General features: G+C 36.5%; 3 protein-coding genes and 3 long non-coding RNA genes across 6 annotated transcripts; 3 read left to right on the forward strand and 3 right to left on the reverse strand.

Annotated features, from left to right (window-relative positions):
• Positions 1-1011, reverse strand: LOC125187540. Its single transcript, XR_007170623.1, has 2 exons — positions 813-1011; positions 1-622 (listed from the first exon to the last, which is right to left on the reverse strand). It is a non-coding gene; the product is annotated as an uncharacterized LOC125187540 (long non-coding RNA).
• Positions 1012-4528: 3517 nt separating this feature from the next.
• Positions 4529-5376, reverse strand: LOC125186391. Its single transcript, XR_007170430.1, has 2 exons — positions 5309-5376; positions 4529-5060 (listed from the first exon to the last, which is right to left on the reverse strand). It is a non-coding gene; the product is annotated as an uncharacterized LOC125186391 (long non-coding RNA).
• LOC125186389 lies at positions 4919-5365 on the forward strand. The gene is made up of 2 exons (XR_007170425.1): positions 4919-5052; positions 5143-5365. It is a non-coding gene; the product is annotated as an uncharacterized LOC125186389 (long non-coding RNA).
• Positions 5377-8775: 3399 nt separating the features above from the next.
• LOC125186387 (actin-depolymerizing factor-like) lies at positions 8776-9905 on the forward strand. Its single transcript, XM_048082742.1, is given in 4 exon segments — positions 8776-8936; positions 9315-9580; positions 9670-9729; positions 9731-9905. Coding segments are annotated over 4 exon segments (420 nt in total). The 5' UTR covers positions 8776-8915; the 3' UTR covers positions 9804-9905.
• Positions 9873-12065, reverse strand: LOC125186386 (probable inorganic phosphate transporter 1-7). Its single transcript, XM_048082741.1, has 2 exons — positions 12023-12065; positions 9873-11701 (listed from the first exon to the last, which is right to left on the reverse strand). The coding sequence occupies exon 2, from the start codon at positions 11694-11696 to the stop codon at positions 10134-10136; it is 1563 nt and encodes a 520-aa protein (XP_047938698.1). The 5' UTR covers positions 11697-11701; positions 12023-12065; the 3' UTR covers positions 9873-10133.
• Positions 12066-15196: 3131 nt separating this feature from the next.
• On the forward strand, positions 15197-17642 carry LOC125186385 (protein FAR1-RELATED SEQUENCE 5-like). The gene is made up of 2 exons (XM_048082740.1): positions 15197-15995; positions 16595-17642. The coding sequence occupies exons 1-2, from the start codon at positions 15235-15237 to the stop codon at positions 17625-17627; spliced, it is 1794 nt and encodes a 597-aa protein (XP_047938697.1). The 5' UTR covers positions 15197-15234; the 3' UTR covers positions 17628-17642.
• The last annotated feature ends 8314 nt before the right edge of the window (positions 17643-25956 follow it).

Raw genomic sequence — 25956 nt, forward strand, 5'->3', positions numbered from 1 at the left:
TTACGTGGCCCAAGTTCCATTCAATTACTTTATTAATTTTCCAAAGGGAGTCCAACATAATTAAATTAGTTCATCAACTTTTACATGGCGTCTTCTCCTTCTCCCACACTTTGAAAACCACAAAAATCGAATATCTGCTTCTATTCCTCTTTCTCTCAACCACCACCGCCGACGAGTGCTCCAGCCGACGCCATCAGGCCGTTGGTGGCTCCTCATTGGCGCACCTCTGTTTCTCATCTCTCTCAGATGTGAAATTCAGAGAGAACCAAGTCTCTTCTTCTCTCTCTCGGTGATTCTCGACGCTTGGCGTCCCAGTGCCGTCTCCAGCCAATTCCACCTCGCCGATTACGGTTTCTGGATTTGCACAGTCTCCGACCCGCCTCCAGCTGCTCGGCCGTTCACAGCGCCACGTCCATCTCCTGTGCACAGGGTCCCGGCGTCTCTCGCAATGAGCGCCCGTTTTTCCAGCAAGCTCGTCGCCGTCGCCTTCTGTGGAAACTCACTGCTGAGCTATCATTGTCGCGGCTTGTTGCTGCTGGCTCTGATTTGCGCTGCCGTCGGTCAGCCCCTTGACCAGAAGCTACGTACTTACTCTTGCTCTTTTTGTTTCTTTTACATTTAACTAAGGTTTGGAATTATCATGTTCCAGTTATGGTACTTCAAGCTTGCTGACAAGTTATGCTATTGTTGCTGTCAAGTTCAGTAGCTTTGGTGGTTCGGAGACAATTGATGATTTATTCTTTGTGATTTATGCAAGTTGTGCTTCATGTAATGATATAGAAAATAAAATAAAAAGTTGAGAGGAAGATTACCTATCGTAAGTTGAAACTTCAGGAGAAAGCTTTATAAACCCTCTTGGAAATTCTCTGCTTATTCCCTCATTTCTTTGCTTGAATTTCATTTATGAATTTGGAAGAGGAAATGGAAGGGAGACGTGTATAAATGGTGAATATTTGCTAGGAGATTTAATGGGATGTTGATCGGTGAATTAAAATATACATGAAATAGAAGTAGGAGGTGGAAGAAGTAGGAGGTGGAAGGAGGAGGTTGAAGTAACATTTTGTAGGAAGAGAAAACTAACAAGTGGCAATATAGAAGAAGGATGAGATTGGGCTCTAACTAAAAGATTGTAATTAAATTTGCAATTTCTATGGCCAAACATGGCTTATATATTTTTAGGCCCAAAGCTTAGTAACTTAAGATGATTTCATTAAAATTTAATACTCCGTGTTATTCCAAATACTAAACGAAATCTTATACTCCTCTAGATCATCTGTACTACGTTCAATACTCATTTAAGCATTGAAAGTAAACAAAGATTTAATTCGGCTTGAAAATTTACGTCCCTTCAAGAATAACTAAAAAGAATACGAAAAGTTGGGATATTACATTCTACCCACCTTAACAAAAATTTCGTCCCGAAATTTGTGAAATTTTAAGCGGTTTATTTCAAAGGTCTTAGCTATAATCTTTGAGCTTGAGAAATTCATTAGGGAAATAGCTTGTAAGTCATAGGATCAAGGTATACTGAATCAAATAAGTGTTCCCGTGATTGTCGTCAAGCTAAAGATTTCAAGGTATCATCGCAAGGGAACTTCAATATAGTAGGGCCTGAAATGATTAATCGCAATGGGATTTGAAAACACGCAAAATGTTCTGAGTTGCGACGATCTTTGATTTATAAATCATGATGACAGACCACATCAATAATATCTTTAGGTTATGGACAACCAGAGGTAACAAACTCAGAATGAGAGGAATCGAGCTAATTGCAAAGGCAACCATCAACAATTATGTTTGAAAGAACACAAATGGTTTATGAGTGGTCTATAATAATATATCGTCCTTTAAAGATTAAAATTGACTAAGACGAATGATTAATCTAAAAACCATAATTTGAGTAGCTTTCAAGATGAAATTTGGTGGTAAGAATTCAAAATGTCAAAATATTGCTTTCACCACATATGAGTCAAAGGAGATAGCAGTCAAATAAGAGTGTCAAAAATATGAGGGTGGGTTCAAATTTATGTGGACCGAAGCTGAGTCATAAATTAACATAAGATGAAGAGAAATTGTGGTGATTATTTGCAAACATAAATCATTTCAAGGTCGGATTCAAACAAGTGGTATATTAATTGCACAAAGACTGTATGATACCTTAGAGAAGGTTCTAGCAAAACTGTGAACAGGTAAAAAAAAAAAGTTCGAGGGGGAGAGCAAATAACACCATCACATTTGAAGGGAAATTATGTGTGTCAAACTACGACGAGTTTAGAAATAAAAACATGACAGAGACACACAATAACCTTTACATTACCCACGCTAGAAGCGGGGTGTCTAGTTCTTGTCTTTTCATGAAAATGTCTTTCATTCCTGACTCAAATGTTTTTCTCATGTATAACTTTATTTTAGATCGCGTACTTTGTTCAGTTTTGTTTGGACAGAGAAGAGGAGTATCTAGTTTCTAAAGTTTCTGGAAATACCTTTCTTTCGCAACTCAAAAACTCTCTTTCTTTTTTTTTATTTATTTTTATTTTTTTAATTTCATTCGCTTGAAACAAGTGCCTCATAAAACTCATCATCTCTTTTGCTAAAATCTCATATTTTCATACCAGACCCGTTCATTTGACCGACGGTTCGTAAAGTTTTCTCTTTCCAAACCTTTTGAACACCTCTACTTCGCTTTTAAAAGAAAAGACAAATTTCCTTTTCCCTCGTTGAGCAGGATTAGTGGGAATGCTGATAGTTCTTTTACTAATTAGATAGTCTAGTGGAACAAGTCTAGACTGGTAACTGAAAGAGACTCTTGGGGGTTCAAAGCATTAAAGAAACTGCTCTGATACCACTATGTCACGACCGCACTTTGCTAAGGAAATCAAAACCGGGAAACCGTGACTAGGGGTGGGAGATTAGAAGAGGGGACAAAAAGGGGATATAGTGACTCAATACTCATTCAGAAATAATGTGGAACCAACTTCAAATTAACTCTTGATCACTAGCATTGGAATGAAATCTTACTATTCAATAATTATTTATCAGAGTATAAACGAACAGTCGATATTGTGTAGAACTTTACTACACAGCGGAAAGAACAGAGTCACATATATGGAGACATGCACCTCCGAGAGTCTCTACTTCAAATAAAAAGAAAATCATAACTCTGCTCAGCATTCTCCACCGTCACTGCTCAACCTGCACATTTAGAAATATATGCAGGGTTGAGTATAAAAATACTCAGTGAATACATTGCCGAAATATACATACATAAAATGAGAATATTGTCATGCCATTACAGTAACACTCGAGGGTTTTCTCTTAAAAGGCCCGAGCTTACTAAATTCTTTGTGAGCTAAAGTTCGACTGATCAGTCTAAGTTCTTTCTATACTTTAGCCATATCTGAACACCAAGTGTCGTGGAGATGGTGCTATTCCACGGTCACCTACATCTTTCTCCAGCCAGGGAGGTGGCCACCTCCCAACGACCTCCACTATATCATCTTTGTGCCGTGGAAGGTGGCCGCCTTCCACGGTCACCTGTATACACTAATCCGAGTAGAAACACCACCCTCACTAGGACCCGAATTCGATTCTTACGTTACAACCAGACAGATAGGCTCCATACACATAAAAAAATCATTTATGGCAAGACAACATCCTTTGCATAACTAAATATCATCTTAAAATATTTGACATTTTATCCACATAGTATGTAGGATAGAAAAGTTCACCTTGTGGGTTTAAATTCCTTAACTTGACTTTCCTTACTCCGATTATAAATTGCTTGTCAATATATCCTTTTGAAAACAATAACATATACTTAATCAGACAACATGAAAACATCTGCTTAGAATGCATGTGTTTTGGTTTTGTTCTTTGTTCTTTCTTGGGTACGTTCTAAAATTCTTGTACAATAATTAAATCAGAGAGTTGTGTTAAATACTTACTTTCTCTTTCAATTTACGCAGCCGCTTGATGTCGCACGTCCCCAAAATCCTACACCCTCGGCCCCATCACACTCATGGCTAAAGATGCAATTAGTTAGATCATGGATTTTAATTAAGCGCTCTATCCATTTCAATAATTTATTTCGAAAAAGAAACAATTTGCAAATTATTTACTTGTTCGGGAATTGAGTAATAACTCCAATAACAAGTACTCCCTCCGTCCCCGAATACTTGACACAGTTTGTCATTTTGGTCTGTCCCCGAATACTTGACATAGTTCACTTTTTTCATTTATGGTAGTGGACCTCATATTCCACTAACTCATGTCTACTTACATTTATTATAAAACTAATACTTTAAAAGTAGGACCCACATCCCACCAACTTTTTCAACACACTTTCCATTACATTTCTTCAAACTCGTGTCGGGTCAAACCGTGTCAAGTATTCGGGGACGGAGGGAGTAATTGATTAATCCAATCGCTCTTTTTGTTTTTCCATCTCAACAAATATATTTTAATTCTTCAGCCTAAGTTTTCACTCGAAACATTACATGGTCCAACTTCCCTTCAATTACTTATTTAATTTGCCAAAGGGAGTCCAACATAATTAAATTAGTTCATCAAATTTTACATGTCGTCTTATCCTTCTCCCACACTTTGAAAACCACAGAAATCGAATATCTGCTTCTCTTCCTCTTTCTCTCAACCACCACCGCCGACGAGTGCTCCAGCCGACGCCATCAGGCCGTTGGCGACCCCTCATTGGCGCACCTCTGTTTTTCATCTCTCTCAGATGTGAAATTCAGAGAGAACCAAGTCTCTTCTTCTCTCTCTCGGTGATTCTCGACGCTTGGCATCCCAGTGCCGTCTCCAGCCAATTCCACCTCGCCGATTACGGATTCTGGATTTGCAAAGTCTCCGACCCGCCTCCAGCTGCTCGGCCGTTCACAGCGCCACGTCCATCTCCTTTGCACAGGGTCCCGACGTCTCTCGCAGTGAGCGCCCGTTTTTCCAGCAAGCTCGTCGCCGTCGCCTTCCGTGGAAACTCACTGCCGAGCTATCATTGTCGCGGCTTGTTGCTGCTGGCTCAGATTTGCGCTGCCGTCGGTCAGCCCCTTGACCAGAAGCTACGTCCTTACTCTTACTCTTTTTGTTTCTTTTACATATAACTAAGGTTTGGAAATTATCATGTTCCAGTTATGGTACTTCAAGCTTGCTGACAAGTTATTCTATTATTGCTGTCAAGTTCAGTAGCTTTGGTGGTTCGGAGACAATTGATGATTTATTCTTTGTGATTTATGCAAGTTATGCTTCATGTAATGATATAGAAATAAAATAAAAAGTTGAGAGGAAGATTGCCTACTGTAAATTGAAACTTCAGGGGAAAGCTTTATAAACCCTCATGGAAATTCTCTGCTCATTCCCTTGTTTCTTTGCTTGAATTTCATTTGTGAATTTGGAAGAGGAAATGGAAAGGAGACATGAATAAATGGTGAATATTTGCTGGGAGATTTAATGGGATGTTGATCGGTGAATTAAAATATACATGAAATAGAAGTAGGAGGTGGAAGGAGGAGGTTGAAATAACATTTTGTAGGAAGAGAAAACTAACAAGTGGCAGTATAGAAGAAGGATGATATTGGGTTCCTAAGTGGGCTCAAACTAAAAGATTGTAATTAAATTTGCAATTTCTATCGCCCAACATGTCTTATATATTTTTAGGCCCAAAGCTTAGTAACTTAAGATGATTTCATTAAAATTTAATACTCCCGCGTTATTCCAAATACTAAACGAAATCTTAAACTCCTCTTGATCATCTATACTACGTTCAATACTCATTTAAGCGTTGAAAGTAAACAAAGATTTAATTCGGCTTGCAAAATTTACGTCCCTTCAAGAACAACTAAAAAGAATACGAAAAGTTGGGATATTACATCAGCGGTAAGAGCATCGCCGTCCGTCCGTTCGTGCCGCTGGCAAGGACAAGTTCGTCCGCCAATGTACGCCGTCTGTTTGTGCCAACGGCACGGCGCTGCTCTTAAATAAGAGCACGTCCGTGCCGCTGAGCAGCCCTACGTGGCACCATGTGATTGGCCAACGACTTAGCCATTGGCAAAATTAATTTTTCTTTTTTTAAAAAAAAATTCAGAAATAATTCCAAAAATTAAAAATAAAAAATATATTTTTGGATTCCCAAAAAATAGAGCCGTTTATGGACGTTTTTTTGGATTTTTTTTTTTTAATCCCAAAATCATCTTTTATAAATACACACATTTATACTAAATCATCTACATCTTCCTATCTCACTCAAATCATCTGCATTCATCATATTTTTATTTTTTAGGATTTTAATTATGTAGTTTTAATTTTTTAAGATTTTAATAATGTAATTTTTAATTTTTAGGCTTTTAATTATGTAATTTTTATATTTTAATGTATTTTTATATTGTAGAAATGTTTTTAGTAATTGAAGTATTTAAATTGAATAATAGAATGGTGGGACCCTTGAGCTTGTCCTTGCGGAAGAGCACGGATGTGGGTGTTGTGCTCTTAGCTAAGAACAAGGAGTAAAAGTGGGTCTCCGCGCTCTTATTTAAGAGCACGGATGGGGATGCTCTTATTGTCGGACGGACTGAAGTGACAAAATATGACTCTTATTGGGGGACGTTGGAAATATTTTTTTTTGTTTGACCGGGTTTGCGAATTACTTTTCTCTTATATAAAATCTAATGCCAAAAAATAAATGTTTCATTTGTGACGGGATACACAGAGTACTAAGGGCATCCACAGCGGCATCCCGCTGCGGTCTCGGTCTCGTTCCGGCGAGATGAGACCGTAGCGAGATGTCACTGCAAGCATCTCGTCTCATCGCGTGTCTCGGTCGGTCGGGAGGGACGGCGGTCCATCTCGCCACGCGCCAGTGCCACGTAGCAAGCTCTGGTGCACGGTGTGACGTCCACTCGCCGTCCCGCGAGTGGGCGTTGTTTTTTGCTATTTTTAATTTTTTTTTAAATCTGAAATTTTAAAAAAAATTACCGTTTTTTCCTGCCCGTTTCCCCTTTTTTCCTACAATGTTCTATAAATAACCCCCCTGCCATTTTTTCTTTCCACACATAAACACTACACTCTCTCTTTCCACACACAAACACAAAAACCATCTCTCTTTCCTCTCCAATTTGTGCAAAAATGTCCGGTGGTGACGGAAGCTCTGGTGGCGATGGCGGCTACGACTTGAACGCGTTTGGCGATTGGGCTGGCATGATCAACTTCTTGGGTGGTTCCGGTTCGTCGCCGAGCACCCAAGGCTCATCAACGCCAATATACCAAACACAATCTTCTCCAGTTGATGCATACTATCGTGCCTCCACCGCGAGGCATAGGCAAACGCAAGGATAATCCCAAATTAGGGTTCGTCGCCGAGCACCCAAGGCTCATCAACGCCAATATATCAAACGCCATCTTTTCCAGTTGATGCATACTATCGTGCCTCCACCGCGAGGCATAGGCAAACGCAAGGATAATCCCAAATTAGGGAGGATATTCCGAAGGAACACACTTCGGAAGCGGTGGAGGACCTTGATGAGGACGGCGGCCTTAATCCATACTCACAAGCGGCGACGATGGCGATTTTCGACGCGTGGATCAGCACGTCGAACGATCCCATCATCGGGAATAAAATAAACCGCAAGGATTTTTGGGAAAGGGTCACCGTGGTATACAACCGAACAAGGCCGAGCAAGACCTTCAGCCGCAACCTAAAGATGCCCCGTACTCATTTTGAGCGAGCCGACAGAGATGTCAAAAAATTTTGTGGGATCTACAGAAGGGAAGCGGAGCAACACCAAAGCGAAGCCCAGTGGAGCCGACACTCTGAGAGTGGCTCTGCGGACGTCTAAATCCGACATCGGCTAAGATTTCAAACATCCCGATGTTTGGCAAGCGGTGCAACATCTTGATAGATGGGTTGGTGGTATCGATTCCGCAGCGGGTGCGAGGTCGAAACGCACGAAGCATATGGCGGGTGGCCAATACTCGTCTAGTGAGGGCGGGGAAGGCGGGTCAGGCAACGCCTCACAAGAGGTTGAGTTCCCGACATCCGATGCAAGGGGCTCCTCCGGTTCACGTCGTCGGCCGCAAGGGACTAAGGCGGCGAAGGCGGCTACAGGGAGGGGGGGTGGGGGATCGAGGAGAATCAAGCCAGGCGGGCTCGGGCTCGGGCACCCAAGGGCAGTTGAACAGCCTAATGTCCATGTACTTCACCGCCACGATGGCTGACACAGCCCGCATGACGCCTCCCCAATATGAAGCCCATCTTGCCGGAATTGAGTATCTGGCAAATCAAATTGGTATTCCGCCTCCACCTAGCTTGAGGGCACGACCATCGCCTTCGAGGATGATTCGCCGGCGGAGTAGTTTTTATAATTTAATTTAGCGTATTTTAAATTATGCATTTTTATTTTTTTTATGATTTTAATTATGTGTTTTTTTATTTTTTTAGAATTTTAAATTATAATTTTATTTTATTTAATGAAGTGTGTTTTTATTAGTTGAATTTGTTGGAAATAAAAATAAAAAATGAAATTGAATGAATAGTTAAGGGATGAGATGGTTAAGAGATGGATGGATGCAAATATTGTCTTTTAGTTAAGAGATGGGGTAAAAAGTATAGTAGGACCCATGAATATGTGCAGGGATGATATTGAGACGGTATTGATGCACGCATGATGATGGCCTAAAGCAATTAGACGCTGTAAAGTTCTAGTCGTACCCAAAAATATCTCCTAGTGACGTGTGAAGAATATTTATGCATTTGCTTGCTGTGTTGTCGAATATATTCTGCCTTTCCGTCGAAAACTTTCTAACCATATTCTTAATTCCATTCCTATCACAAAACCAGAAAAAAGACTAGATTTTTTTTTTGTCTTTGCAAAAAATTGGAAGCCCTCTTCGATTCATCCGCCATTTCATCCATGTCCTTCAGAATCAGAGAGGTATGTATAAATGTATTAGACCATCACTCTTTGTTTCATTGCTTATGTGATCATTCATTTTTTCAAGTGTATAACTTAAATGGGATTAGCTAGCTAGTAGTCCTACAAAATTTGATTCATGACATAAATTTTTTAATTTAGTTTTACCAGTTTGGATGGCTTATTTTCATGAATTTTAGTATATTCTTTTCCTTGAATCAGACATAATACTTGTATGTTTCTTGATTTGAATCTGATATGCAATTATTGTTGTGAAGAAATCATGTTTTTTGTCTTGTATGCTAAATGTTATAGGCTGATGTGCTCTTGTTCATTAAATTAGTTGGAATTTAAGAAATAGTACTATAATGAGAGAATGAATGATATATACTTGGTCAGCAAAATGCATCTTGTGGTGTGGGAGTTGCTGATGAGAGCAAGCACACATTCATGGAGCTTAAGAGAAAGAAGGGCTATCGTTACGTGATTTTCAAGATCGATGAAAAGAAAAACGAGGTTGTTGTTGACAAGACCGGCGGCCCAGCTCAAGACTACCATGATTTTGCAGAATCCTTGCCGCAGAACGATTGTCGATATGCGGTCTATGATTTCGATTTTGTCACTACGGACAAGTGTCGAAAGAGCAAGATTTTCTTCATTGCCTGGTTAGTGAGAAATAGTACTATCTTTTTCATAATCAGTATCAAACATGAAGATAATAATAAGGCCATCCATACATATGAAATGTGATCAGGTCTCCTGCAGTGTCTAGAATTCGTTCCAAGATGCTCTATGCTACTTCCAAAAACAGTTTGCATTCATTACGACATCCAAGCCACTGACCCCGCTGAAATGGAGCTCGATGTCATCAAGGATCGCGCCCACTGAACGCGATGTACCTCCACATCTGTGTTATCCACATACAACAACAAGGTGAAAAAATGTTACTCTGTAAACTTCAATTGCAACTACTACTTTTTACTTCCATAATGACTTGTGCAACATTGTATTCAAATCATAAATGCAGAAAGATATAAAAGTGAAAATATTGAACCGGCATAGTCTATGGAAAAACAGGACGAGTATACATCTAATACAAGTCTAGTCTTTCATCTCCGTTATTACTAGGAGAGACATCATCACTCAAATGAACACTAAATCAAATAAAAATCAAAGGAAAAACTTAATTAACCTGAATTAGACAAAAATGGTCTCAAATCAATCCTCGTTTTCGCCACTCACATCCTCCAAAGATTTGCCCTTGGTCTCAGGCACCAAGAAGGTGAACAACAATCCTAAAAGATTCACTACTCCCAAAACAATCAAACAATTCTTCACCCCAATTCCTGGATGGTAACCAGCATCAACCTTTTTCGGGTCTTGGCTCTGTGCTAGTAACTGAAACCCGAATGCCCCTATAATAGCCCCGAACTTCCCGGCCGCAGCCGAGATCCCGTGGCAGGTGGACCTGAACCTGGCCGGGAAGATCTCGGCCGGGACAACAAATGTGGTGGCATTAGGCCCAAAGTTGGCGAAGAAAAATGTGAGCGAGTACATCACCACGAACCCGATCCTGTGCTCTGGCTGAGTCCAGTGTTGGTACGGGATGGCTAGGGCGAACATGAAAACGGTCATGAAGAAGAATCCGGAGAGCTGGATCGTGAAGCGGCCAATGACATCGATGAGCGCCACAGTGAACCAGTATCCCGGCACGGTGGAGCAGAGGGCGATGAGCGTTTGAGCACGGGCGATGGTGTAGACCTCTTGGAGGGCGTTCATGGTCTGGGCGGGCGGTATCCAGCCGATGGCGCTGAAAATGTCCTTCTGGAAGAGGTTCTGGCTGTAGAAGGCGATGTCGAGGAGGAACCAAGTGCTAGTTGTTCCGAGAAGATGGAGGCCGTGGCGGCGGAGGAACTCCTTGGAGAAGAGGTCGTAGTCCCCTTGACGGGAGACCATGGCATCAGTCTTCTGCTGCTCTGCTTCGATGTCCTCCTGGAGCACCTTGGCCATGTCGGCCGCGGCACGCTTTGCGTCCTTGGCCACAAGGGCCGTGTAGCGAGCGGTCTCGGGCATCTTGAGGCGCCAGTAGAAGGTGAGGATGGCGGGGAGGGCGCCGACCATTAGGACGACACGCCAGAGGTAGTCGGCCTGGGGGATGGTGGACGCGAAGGGGTCGGCCTCGTAGGAGGGGGACTTGTAGTAGGCGTTGAAGATAGCCGAGAGGGTCATGGCGAAGATGCCCCCGGCTAGGATGCCAAAGCCCTGCATAGCAAAGACCGCGGCTATAAAAGCGCCTCGGGTCTTCTTATTAGCGTACTCGGACATAATGGTGGCGGAGAGGGGGTAGTCTCCGCCAATGCCGAAGCCAAGCCAAAAGCGGAAGAAGCAGAGGGTGGCCATGACAGCCTTGGCGTCGCGGCCGAAGGAGAGGCCCGAGGCGATGGAGCATATGCACATGATCATGAGGGTGAGGCCGTAGACCTTTTTGCGGCCCATCTTGTCGCCGAGCCAGCCGAAGAAGAGCTGGCCCAATAAGGTGCCACAGAGGGCGACGCCGTTGACAGCGGCTGAGACATTCGGAGGGAGGGAGCCGGGCTTGGGGGAGCCATCGACGTGGTAGTAGATGCGGCCGAGCATCTTGGTGACGAGAGAGATGCAGAAGAGATCGTAGGCATCAGTGAAGAAACCCATCCCCGCGATTATGATGGCGGTGAAATGGTACCACTGCGTCTTCGCCACATCTAGCGCGTTTAACACCTTTAGATTGCTGTCGCCCGCCATTTTTCCTATAAAAAATTCATCAATAATCATGAATTCATACTCAAAATTATGAATTCATACTCAAAAATTCGTCAATAATCATGAATTCATACTCAAAATTCTCACTCTAATAATAATCCAGACACGAAATTGTGATGAAATTATCAATCAATCGTCGCAATGCATGTGAATCAGATCAATAACAATTTGTAATCAGATCTAATGAAAAAGCATTATATTCAGCATGGAATCATAGATATATTATAAGACACCAAGAACAAATAGATACGAATCATGGATCGAAATAATAAGATGACATGCATAAATCATAAAAATAAATCAGTCACCTGTTAAGAGAGGGAGAGTTGGTACAGTCAGAAAAGGAACGAGTTATGTGTAGATCAAGTATGCAAATGCAAATATGTATTTATATATATGAGGTTGCCAGATGGAATCTACTTAGGTATATTCTCACTTTTTTTCGGCTTCTCTGTTTAAACCAGCCATAAAGTTTAACCTTATTTTCAGCATTTGTTGGATGTCACCCACATTTCGGTTACAAATTTGCTGTGTTTTTTTACTATATAATACCACTCTTATTTTTATACTATAATAATACTTGCAAATTAAATCCAAAGTGTCTAAATCTAAGAGACGCATAACGTATTGACTAATTCATTGATACTAAATCATATAATCCTTATTTATTACTATTATTTTGAAATTATATGTGGCTCATGTTTTTTATTGGTTTGTTTAGACTCAGAACCGATTGATCAACATAATATAGTGGCGGAACTACAAAATGTGATGACATCCCAACCTTTATTCAGTGTGTTTGTTTTACTAAAAATCCATCGTTGCGAATACTACTAATTACTACTGCTATTAACTGCAGCTCTCCGTTTACTCACCTTTTATCGTTCTATCTAGGCTTGTCAAAATGGATATCGGGTATTGGATACCCGATATCCAAACCCAAAAAAGTCGGATAATTGAATATCCGAAACTCGATTTTTCGGGCATCGGATCGGGATCGGGTAGTGAGAATTTTGGATTATCAGGTATCGGGTTATCCGATATCCGATCGGGTATACCCGAATTATCCGATTTATTTTCTAAAATTAATAAATTATATTTTCATTATAACTAAATGTAATTTTACTTCTTAACTATAATTTAATTAATACTTAATAGTTAGCATATAAGATATGTAATTTAATTTTTTAATTAAATTTTAATTTTATTGACTTGTGATATTTATAATTTTGAATTTTTTTATAATATTATCGTTAGATCTTGATTCTTATGAATTATTGAATTGTGATATTTATAAAGGATGAATGTTTGAACTTTTGAATTTTGATAGTTATTGACTTATTGTGGATGGATAAAATTTTTAATATGTATAACTTATGAATTTTGTATATTTAAAAGTTTGTAGTTATTTTCTTTAAAATTAGAATTACTACAAGAATTTTGTATTCCTAAAAGTTTGTAGTTATTTTCTCTTAAATTCGAGCTACTATAAGAATTTTGTATTTTTAAAAGTTTGTAGTTATTTTTACTTGAATATTAGTACTTCAACATTGATTAAATTTGGATTAAATAATATTAAATAAATTCTAAAAGTTTGTAGTTAATTTTCAAAAAAAAAAATTCAAAATCACAATTGGGACTGGATACCCGATTTTTCGGGACTGGATACCCGAGTCGGGTATTCGGGTACCCAAAATCAAATTCGGGTCGGGTATCGGGTATTGAATTTTGGGAATTTCGGGATCGAGTACCCGAAAATTTCGGATCGGGTATCCGTAGGTACCCAATTTGACAGGCCCTAGTTCTATCTCCTACTCTATTCACACAAGTATCCGCCCCATGTAACGTACGACTCAGTTAATTTTTCGAAAACTAATTCAACATTACACTATTTTTACGTAAATTTGAAAACTAAAATAACTAAGTATGCAAAACTTAACATCTACGAAATGTTTAAAATAGACATATATATATAGGGACATGTTAGGGTGTCACCACCTCTTAAAATAACACCATACCACCATTCCTAGTCAATCATTTGTACATGTGACGAATAATAAGCTGCCATGTGGCAAAAAAAAGGTTTAAAAAGATGGCCAGCAATATGTTGTACACTGTACAACAATTTTTCTTGGACAGCAATATCCAACACGCTAGACAAGATCAATCTATAGATTGTTGTCTAGCGTATTGAATATTGATGTGTAGCGTTTATAATATTGTTGTATAATTGGTGTCACAGTGTCACTTTAAGAGGGGTTGTCATTTTAACACAAACCTATATATATATACATATTTATATATATATATATATATATATATATATATATATATATATATATATAGGGTCATATTCTAATGCTTATAGCACTTAATCCAAAATCAAGACCAAATCTACATCCTTAGATTTTAAAATGAGTGGATGAGATTAAATCTTACGAATCTCAATAAATAGTAGACAAAATATCAACAAAAGGGTAATATCGTCATTATGTTATCATATGATAATTTTCGTGAATGTTTTTTTATATCAACATAGTGTATTACAAATATCAACAATATGACATAAGAATATCAACACTAGTACAAGAAAATATCAACACATATTTATTGAGATTTTTACATGGTTTTATTGAGATTTTTTGATGTATTTGTTGATAAAAATCTGGTTATCAACATTTACGAAAACTAAAATAAAAAATATCAAATTTCATCATCCGAACGTCGTCGGAACATATGCAATTGAGATCTCGTTGGAATTCTTATAAAATTATCTTTAATTTGATATATTTTTTGCGAAAAAATAATTTAAATCGAGAGAGTTACATAAATTTAAAGTTTTAAGATGATTTTAATGAGAGAGAATTGACATTAATATCCTCTAATTTTATTTATTAATTTTCTTAATTAAAAATATAATCCATGTGGCATTATTTCAACCACTAGATCTTCTAATCTAATGACTAAGATTTAGTCTTAGTTTGGGATTGCTAATTAGTTAGCAATTGATCACTCCCCTATATATAGAGATGTGATCATATCATAACCCCCAAATCACATAATAACTCTATAACCAAATCTGGACCACACATATTTGATAATCTTGTGGTTGAGATTCAAACTTAGATTTACTTCATAAAAAAGGCGCAGAGGGGTAAAAATGTAATTTCTTCATTTAATTTCTGAATTTTACTCCAAACGCGCGATTCACGGTTTCATTATGTTTGAACTCAATTCTCTCACCTTCATCTTCATCTTCACAATTAACAGATCGATTCTCTCATCTTCATCTTCCATATTTCTCGCCTATTTTATTTCAACATCTCCAGATTTTCTTCGATTTGTTCATTATTCCGTAGTCTCCAGATTTTGTTTCCATAATTGTGATCGGGAAGATGTTTTCAATTTTGCGTTATGTGTTAAAATGATACTTTTTGGCTTATAAATGTTAGGTTCACTGCATAACATGATATGATAAAATGATACTATGATAAAATGATACTTTTACTGATTTGTAGGTATGTACATTCCTGTTTGTGATGATGCTTTGAAGCCAATGATTGGTATGAAATTCAATACATTAGTAGAAGCAGTTGGTTTCTATGAACATTATGCTCGTTCAGTTGGTTTTGGCATTCGTAAAATGGGTAACAAATCAGTTCAAGGTATTACTAAGTGGCAGTATTTGGCTTGCAACAGACAAGGCTCTAAGAATTTTATACCTGGTCATGCATCCCAATCAACTGAAGTGTCTTTTAAGAAGCGTAGGTGTCGGTCATTTAGGTGTGAATGTCTTGCTAAGCTCAATTTGAGATATTATTCAGATGGCAAGAGCAGAGGATATGAGGTTTATCAGTTTGTTGAGTATCATAATCACTTAATGGTTGCGGATGAGCATAGGCATTTTATGATGGCCAATCGCAATCTGGATCCTATTCATCGGAGGTTTATGGAGGATTGTGGCAGGTGTAATATTGGTCCCACTCTCACATTCAAACTTTTGAAGGAGATAATGGGTGGACCTGAAAATGTTGGATGTGATATTATTGATATTAGAAATGGTTATCGTGATATTATGTCCAATATTGATGGTTCAGATGCTCAAATGATTTTTGATTATATGCGTTCTCAAAAGGAATCATCTGATGCCTTCTATTATGAAATTGAGATAGGATCTCATGGAAAGTTAACTAGACTCTTTTGGGCTGATGCTATTTCAAGACGAAATTATCATATGTTTGGAGATGTAATTTCATTTGATTCAACATACAACACTAACAGGTATATTACTTTTGTTGCTAATAGACATAAAATGATACTTTTTGCTGATAAAATGATACTCATATCTGATAAAATGATACTCATATCTGATAATATGATACTCATTGCTGATAAAATGATACTTGCAGTAGATAAAATGATAGTTCTTACTAATAAAATGATACTTTTGCATGATAAAATGATAGAAATTGTGCTTTTGCATAATAAAATGATAAAATGATACTTTTGCATCATAAAATAGTATCCCTTCTGTCAATAGCTGATAAAATGATACTCATTGCTGATAAAATGATACTTTTGGCTGATAAAATGATACTCATTGCTGATAAAATGATACTTCTTACTAATAAAATGATACTTTTGGCTGATAAAATGATACTCATAGCTGATAAAATGATACTTGCAGTAGATAAAATGATACTTCTTACTAATAAAATGATACTTTTGCATGATAAAATGATAAAATGATACTCATTGCTGATAAAATGATACTTTTGGCTGATAAAATGATACTCATTGCTGATAAAATGATACTTTTGGCTGATAAAATGATACTCATAGCTGATAAATATAATTCATTTTTATGTTATATTCTGAAGGTATTGCATGATTTTTGCTCCATTCACTGGAAAAGATAACCATTCTAGACCAGTTACATTTGGAGCTGGCTTGTTATCAAGTGAAGGTAGAGAATCCTATTCTTGGTTGTTTGGCTGTTTTGTTCGATGCATGGGGGTAGCACCCAAATTGATTATCACTGATCAAGATTGGGGGATCAAACTTGCTGTTCAACAAGTACTTTTACAAACAAGGCACCGATGGTGTATGTGGCATATCATGGTTAAGGTGTCAGATAAGTTGCCCAAATCTTTACTTGGTAATGAAGATTTCAAAAAAGAGTTGAATGCATGTGTTTGGTCTGATTTGTTAGAGCCTGATGAGTTTGATATAATATGGAATGATATAATGGAACGGTATGGATTAGAAGACGTGCACTGGTTTGGATCAATGTTTGAAGATAGAGAATTCTGGGTTCCTGCTTATTTTCGAGATTTTCCCATGGGGTCGCTTCTTAGGACTACATCGATGTCTGAATCGGAGAATAGCTTTTTTAAAAACTACACAAAGCCACGTGCAAATCTTGTACAGTTCATCAATTTCTTTAATTATGCTGTGGGAGATCAAAGGAATGCCAATTCACGATTGAACTACTTGGATTACTCAACTATTCCTGATTTGTCAACCCAATTGCCTATTGAGAAGCATGCATCTACAATCTACACTGATTCTATTTTCAAACATGTACAACAGGAAATAAGTATGGTATGTGAGATTGTTTCTATAACTACTGTTGAGGATAACATCAAGATGCATCAGGTCAAGGACCAATATGGTAGAACATGGGATGTTAAGTATGATTGTAAGCAAGACACATTCGACTGTAGTTGCAAGAAGTTTTCCAGAATTGGTTTGTTATGTTGTCATATATTTTGTTTGTTGAAGAATAAGTCTGCTAATCTCATTCCTGAGAAATATTTTGGTCGAAGGTGGTTGAAGAGCTCTTTACTAAAGGCAGCCCATGGTCTACCATCTGAGGAACAACAACCATTTGAACGTGTGCTCCATTTTTAACCTTATTTGTAAAAATTCTATTTTTCAGTCAGAGAAATGATAGTATTTATTGTAATAATGTTATCTTTATCTTGCATATTTGGATGAAAAGTAGGAAGTTAAGAAAAAGTTGTTCTCCAACTTTTATCGATTAGTCCAAAAGTCTGAGGGAAGTATGGATCATTTGTCTTTGTTAAGTGCTGGTCTTGATGATTTGGAAGAGCATATATTTGGAAATTGTGCAGCACCTTCAGTCATTGAAAAGAAGAAGATGGTTGAGGATTTTTATGGAATGGCAGTACCTGATGTAATTGATGTACATCCTCCAGACGTTGTTAGTACCAAAGGATCAGCTAGTGGCAGAGTAGCAAGGAGGGAGAGTGCAATAAGGAAAGCAAATAAGCCTCTACGACGGTGTGGTAAATGTCATGAGCTGGGTCGTCATGATTCAAGAAATTGTGGTAGAGTCAATGAGAAGACAAATTGAAGCCATTTATATTCTTTAGGTATTTTTGGTGTATAAAATGACATTTTTGTTTAATAAAATGATACTTTGGGCTTATAAAATGACATTTTGGCTGATAACATGATTCTTTTGTTTATAAACTGATAAAATGATACTTTAACCTGAAAAAATGATACTCGCAGCAAATAAAATGACAATAACCTTATAAAATGATGTATAAGCTGATAAAATGATACTATCAACGGATAAAATGATATTTTAACCTGACAAAATGATATATAATCTGATAAAATGATACTTCTGACTGATAAAATTATAAAATGATACTCGCAGCAGATAAAATGATACTTCTGAATTATATAATGACAAAATGATAATCTTGGGTGATTATATTCGAAACCACTATTACAAAACGTTATTCTCAAGTCAAACAAGCTAGTATTCAGGGGGTTTAAATTCTCTTATCATCTTTTCAACATCAATTTCTCCTTTTTTGCTGTCATTCTCAAACTTCTTCTGGATCATTGTAAATGTGTCAAAAGCCTTCTTGTTAGTATCTCCAATAAGCAATGCTTCAGTATATCTGGCACGGAGTTTTATGAAAGACTCTGTTCCCTTCTTCGTTAAACCCGAATTCCAGTTACGAACAGGACCACCCATGTAAGTCTCCAAATGGCGCATCACATAAATTCCACAGTCAACTTTATTTGTATCGTTCTGCCATGGCATATTCATGTATCTGGTTTTTGACAGTTTGACAGTTCTCCCCATTGATGGATTGACTCCATTTCCAAGATAAATTCGGAAGAAATTTTTCTATTCAAATAACACAAAACATACATGAGGTTGATTAAAAATGATATTATGTTCCGTACTGAATTATATTCAATGCATTTTAACTAATAAATATTGAATGCATTTAACTAAACATACCAGAGTACTTGGTGTATCTTCATATTTCTTCTCAATTAACTCTTCACTAACCAGAGAATTGTCAATCACATCCATCATTTGCATTTTGAGATTGAAGCAGATGATATAATAATGTTCGTACGCCCAGATCGGAAAGAATATCTAATTTTCAAAACATTATATACAAATGTCATTTTCAAAAATATAGGTATGTTGTTCTGTAAGGGATGTGATCATATCATAACCCATATTTATGGTGATAACCTAATAACCCTCATTTTATGGACGAAAAGTATCATTTTATAGAACAGAATATCATTTTATGGATTAAAAGTATCATTTTATCGTGTATAAATATAATTTTTAGTAAAAATGATACTTTTGACCCATAAAATGATAGGGTTATTAGCTTATCACATAAATATGGGTTATCATTATAACGCACCCCTGTTCTGTAATGTATATCTAATTATGACTTACCAGGTCATAATTTTCCCATTTGAAATTTTCAATCTTTGACACAAATTCATTCAAGTTTGAGCAAAATCTTTCTCGACTCTCTGCTTCAGTCCAACCAGATCTCCTTGCAGTAATGTTGTAAATCTGTCATGTTTACATTTTTGTAAATATATTTAACTTTTAATGTAATACTATTATTTATTTACTCGTTTACTGTACCGTAGGTGCGGTGTTGATGAAAAGACGACTCGGTGATGCCTTTGATTTGAATTTTTCATTGTAGTTGAGGAACACAACCCATGCATCTATGATGTTGATCCTGACGTATGTACGTGGAGCAAGGCTGTGGAAGTCAATCTTGAACATTGTGATCTTGTCGTTCTCATAAACTACCTCATAACTGATTTCAAATTCATATTTAATGTTAGTTAAAAGAACTGAATAAGAATATAATTATGTAATTCAAAACTTACTATTCACTTTCTTCATGTGTCATCAACCAGTACATTATATCTCTCTCTTCTTTATTCAGCTTTCCTTTCAGATTTACTGCTCTGACATTGTAGGGAGAGCACATTGCTTCAACAATTTTCTTTGTTGTTCTGACCACTTTCTCCTTTTCGACTGGAGGTTCTTGAGAAACCATCTTCTTCCCTTTGTCCTTATTCAAATTTTCTTCTCTCTGTTTTAAAACTTCATCATCTCCTGATTCACCATTTATATCCTCCATGACAGTGGATATTATGTTATCAACTCTGTCAAGCTTTCATTTAAAAAAAATATAAATTGTTATTGACAGAAGAGATATTATTTTACCCATAGTAACTATCATATTATCAGCCAAAAATCTAAAACTATCAGCCAAAAATCATGCAATACCTTCAGAATATAACATAAAAATGAATTATATTTATCAGCTATGACTATCATTTTATCAGCCAAAAGTATCATTTTATTAGTAAGAAGTATCATTTTATCTGCTGCAAGTATCATTTTGTCATTATATAATTCAGAAGTATCATTTTATCACCTATGACTATCATTTTATCAGCTATGACACGTCTGAAAAGTATCATTTTATCAGCTATGACTATCATTTTATCAGCCAAAAGTATCATTTTATCAGCTAAAACTATCATTATGAAACAAAAGTATCATTTTATCCGCTTAAACTATCATTTTATGATGCAAAAGTATCAGTTTTCAAATAAAACAGAACCAACAAAAAACATCATTAAACCTATATCATTTTAACCATATAAACAATCATTTTATGTACTTAAACTATCATTTTTAAAAGTTACCTCATATTCTTCATTCTGAACTTCTTTCTCTGAAACTTTTTCCTTTTCTTTTCGAGCTGCTTTATCAGCCATTTCCTTTTCACTTTCATTCTGTTTCTCTTGCTCATTTTGCACCTCATCATCTTTTTCCTTCTCCATATCCTTTTCCCGATTAAATTCTTGATTCTCATTAGGACTGTCGTCACATTCAGGTATCAGAGTGAAGGTAGGGAACTCATTCCTATTTTTCAGTATATATGTCCTCTCAGCAGCTTTAGTTAGCTCAATCATGATATCAATCCATTCAGGATCATCAGTTTCATCATTGTTTATAGCTTGTGTCATTGTATTCTGACTTTCTATAACATGTTGCACACCTTCCTCTCTCAATCCCATTGCATTTCTCGTTGTATCATAGATTATCTTAAAGCTATTGAGATTCCTGAGTTTATCCGGTGCTGCTTCAAGGACATCAACAATCTCCAACATTGAGGTTTTATCAAGCAAAAGCACAATTTCTACATTTAAACAGATCATCCAAACACATAGCAACACACACACACACAAAAACATAAAGACACACACAACAACACACACAAACACAGCAGCAGTAGCATCAGGACACACACACACAAACATAAAGTATCATTTTATCCCATGAAACTATCATTTTATAATCTGAATCTATCATTTTATCATGGGCAATTATCATTTAATCTTCTGAAACTATCATTTTCTAAATTTCAATGAGTTCAAAAAAGCAGAGAGGGCATAACTTGTCACTTAAGTAGAACAAAACACTATTCAGAAACTATCATTTTATGCACCCAAAGTATCATTTTATCAAGCAAAAGCATAATTTCTACATTTAAACAGATCATCCAAACACACACACACACAAACACACACACACAACAAAACACACATAAAACAAAGCAAAACACATACACAAACACAGAAAAACACACAGCAGCAGCACACACAGCAAAATGTAAATCTAAATATATAGATTGTTCTCAATATTGTCATGCATGAACGATATTGTATAAATATAAGAAATATCTACACTAAAAAACTACAGAATCTAAAAAAAATCGAGAAAATCTCCAGCAAAATGATAAATCGAGCAAAATCAAAAGTGAAATAAGTAATAAACTTCATCCAACCTTTCATCGATGATGCTCGAGCGTTTTCCTTCGACATATTCCAGAATTTTGATGATTTTTCCTTCGATTCGTAGGGTTTGTAACGAGATTCAAAGGGTTTTAGTGTGAGAGAAATTGAATGCAGGGTTTGAGTGTGAGAGAAATTGAATGGAGCGTTTGAGTCAAGTTTTCTTCTTTCCCACCAAATTTTAAAATGAAATGACAATTTTGCCCTTAATATATCCGAAAATGATAGTTTTATTTGATAAAATGATAGTTTTGTAAGATTAAATCTAGACCACATATTTTAAAAATGTGTGGTGGAGATTTAGTTATAGGGTTATCACACAAATTGGGGTTATCATTATAATGCACCCCATATATATATATATATATATAGGTCCATGATCAATTGAGATTTTTTAGGGTAATTGAGAAATGAGATGCAATATCAGCCACTCATTTTTATTAAATGAGTGGTCTAGATTTTGCCACACAAAAAATATTTTTAGATTAATTTATTATGAAAGGGTAAAATGGTAATTTCATAGTAATTAAACTTGAACAGCAACTCCCATCTCTTACTCTCTGCTTCTCGATCTCTCTCTCCATCTCTCATCTCTCTCCAGCCGATGCGCCTCTCTCTCGTTCCTGGCACCACAGTGCCATTGCTGCTCGCCGAAGTCAACCCCTCGCGTATCTCTCTCTTGTTTCTTTTCTTTTCTGGTGTTTCACAACGCCATCGCTGTTTCTTGTCGGCGTACCCTCTCAAATCGATGAGGAAGGTTTGGGGAAGGAGAAGAAGCTAAGGGGGAAAATCGATGAGGTTCGTGAATTCGCGAAGAAAATCATGAGAGAGAAGGAATCGGAGCTGTGGCGGCAATCGACGCTTGAATTGGAGGATTTACTCTCTAGCTCTCTCAGATTTGGTCAATCCGACGAGGAATTCATCATCGACGTCGTGATCTGCTTCATCCTCGCCGGAAGAGACACCACGTCAGCGGCGCTGATGTCGTTGCTAAATTGATTGTGCTGCCGTATTCGGTGGTTAGTTGTTTTCTCTTTTCCCCTAATTTGATTAGGTTTTGCTGATTCACCTCCAATTGTTTATATTATCGGTTACAGTAAAATGCAGTGATGCAATCTAGCAAATTTGGTTGTGCATTCTTCTTCATGATTAGGTTGGATTGATTTGGAATTATTTGAATTCATGAAGAATGCTAATTCCTTCATACTCCTTTAACTTTGGTAGTTATTAGTAGTATTTAAGTTTTTGAGGTTCAATTTGATGAAATTTTGTATCACTGAATTGAAATGCTAGTGTGTGTTTGTGTGTGTGCGTTTCTCCCCAATTTTAATCATTTTGTTGTGATGAACTTGATTGAATTGAAAATATTTTCCAACACAGAGATTGTGATTGGGGATTTGATGTGGCAGGCTGATTTTGAGGATGCGTTGACAATTGATATTCTCGGTATCCAAATGTGAATTATAAGTGTTATTTTTTAGTTGTTGACATGTTAATACGAGTTGTTGACATTTGATATTCTGGGTATTGATATGTGAATTATATGTGAATTATAAGTCTTATTTTTTAGTTGTTGACATTTTAATTCGAGTTGTTGACATTTGATATTCTCGGTATTCAAATGTGAATTATAGTAAGTGTTATTTTTTAGTTGTTGACATTTAATATTCTCGGTATTGATATGTGAATTATAAGTGTTATTTGTTAGTTGTTGACATTTTAATACGAGTTGTTGACATTCGATATTCACGGTATTGATATGTGAATAATAAGTGTTATTTGTGAGTTGTTGACATTTTAATACGAGTTGTTGACATTCGATATTCTCGGTATTGATATGTGAATTTTAAGTGTTATTTTTTAGTTGTTGACATTTTAATACGAGTTGTTGACATTCGATATTCTCGCTATTGAATGTGAATTGAATAGGTTGTTTTTATTCAGTAAAGTTTCTTGCTGATTTCTTGTCTTTTATTGCTCCTTCCATTCTATATAATCATTAAATTCTTTGTCTCTCAACAAAACTCGTAAAGGTTGTGTTCTTGTGCAACATTTCATTCGATACATACAAATTCAAAATTCTGGAGTATGAGAGAGATGGCTTCTCTTTGAAGTTACGCAGAGGTATGTAATCTCTTAATTTTTATCTCACAAAAAAAGTAAATGTATGATGATTCATTCAGTTTAATTAATCAATCAATTGTCCAGTGTAAATTAATGATGTTTGAATTAATGGCAGCATGAAGAAATGGATGAATTGGGGCAGAAGCTGTTGTACACGAGCCTGGAACTGGAGAAGCTGAAATTAGAAGCGATGAAAGAAATGCAGAAAAACAAAGAATACGTGAACCAACTGATCCAGCTCTAGAAATGCGCCATCGAAGAGCGAGACGAAAGAAAATCAATTATTGATTCGTTTATGGAATTGGAAGTTTTAGGGTTTGGATTATCAATTGTGTTGGATGTGAGCTGGATTGGGGAATCAAGTTTTTTTTATGACAAATAAATGACAAACCATTTGCAGAGACCGTCATTGAAGATGTTGAAATCACCTATATAATTCATGTTAACTATACGCATTAATGTCAGCTAGTGTACAATCCATGTCAATTATATATATATAATCCATGTCTACTACATACATATAATGTCAACTACAATCCATGTCAACCGCATACATATAATGTCAACTACATATATCTACATACATAGAGAAAGCAATTGAAAAGGCAAATAAACCTCATAGACATTGTGGAAAATGTCAAAAAGTGAACGATCATAATGCCAGAAGTTGTGGCAAAGAGAAGACATAATTGTTCTTTTTTAATAATTAGAGTTGTTTTTTAGTTTTTGACATATACTACAAGTTTTTGACATTTTCTTATTAGTTGTTGATATTTGATTTTGCTCTCTATTGATGTGTATTGTATGATCATCATACCAGAACTTGTGGTAAAAAGGAAAAAAAAAGAAAAAAAATACTTGTTCATTTTTAATTATAAGATTTGTTTTTTGAGTTGTTCACACTATAAAAGTTGTTGGCAAGCTGTTGACATTTTGCTATAAGTTGTTGACATTTGATATGCATTGACATGTATTGTATGACCACGATGTCAGAACTTGTGTCAAATAAAAAAATTAAGATACAATAGTTGTTATTTTTTAATTACTAGAATTATTTTTGAGTTGTTAACACTTCATACAAATTGTTGACAAGCTGTTGACATTTTACTATAAGTTGTTGACATTTGATATGCAAGCTATTGACATGTGTTGTATGATCATGATGTCAGAACTTGTGTCAAATAAAAAATATTAAGATAAAATAGTTGTTATTTTTAAATTACAAGAATTGTTTTTGAGTTGTTGACACTATATACAAGTTGTTGACATTTTTATATAAGTTGTTGACATTTGATATGAAAGTTGTTGACATGATACCTGAACTTGTTTCAAATAAAAAAATTAAGAGAAAATAGTTGTTCTTTTTTTAAATTATAAGAATTGTATTTGCGTTGTTGACATTTCAATACAAGTTGTTGAACTGATTGACATTTGATATATATTACTTACTACTAAGTTCAAAAGTCAGAATCCACAATAGTAGTCCATGGTTTGTGTTGGAAGTGAAGGTTTTAGGAAGAAGCCTTCAGCAACCCAAAATTTGATGAGTTTAGAGGCACATATCTCACAATCTTCCGAGAATGCACCCAGGTAAAGGAAACAACCTTGAAGTCTAGCGGGCAAGTAAATGTAGCTGAGAACCAAGATCTCCATGTAGGAACCCTCCCCCATTGCAGCATCAGCAGTATTTTCTTCAATCCTTTTCTAGAAATCAATCTTTTCTGTCTCCTAATGAGAAGACCACCAACCACAACTAGTGACAGAGGAAGACCTTTCCATTTCTCGACGATCGATCTTCCAATTTCCTTCAAATGAGGAGGGCAATGCAATGTAACATCATCATTATCATTTTTCATCATATCACCGATGGTAAGATAACAGAGCAACTACTAATTGTGCTCCAGCCCGAGCAGCTGCATCTCATGAAGTAAAC

This window comes from Salvia hispanica, chromosome 5, assembly GCF_023119035.1.
Source record: "Salvia hispanica cultivar TCC Black 2014 chromosome 5, UniMelb_Shisp_WGS_1.0, whole genome shotgun sequence".
NCBI classification, from domain to species: Eukaryota; Viridiplantae; Streptophyta; class Magnoliopsida; order Lamiales; family Lamiaceae; genus Salvia; species Salvia hispanica.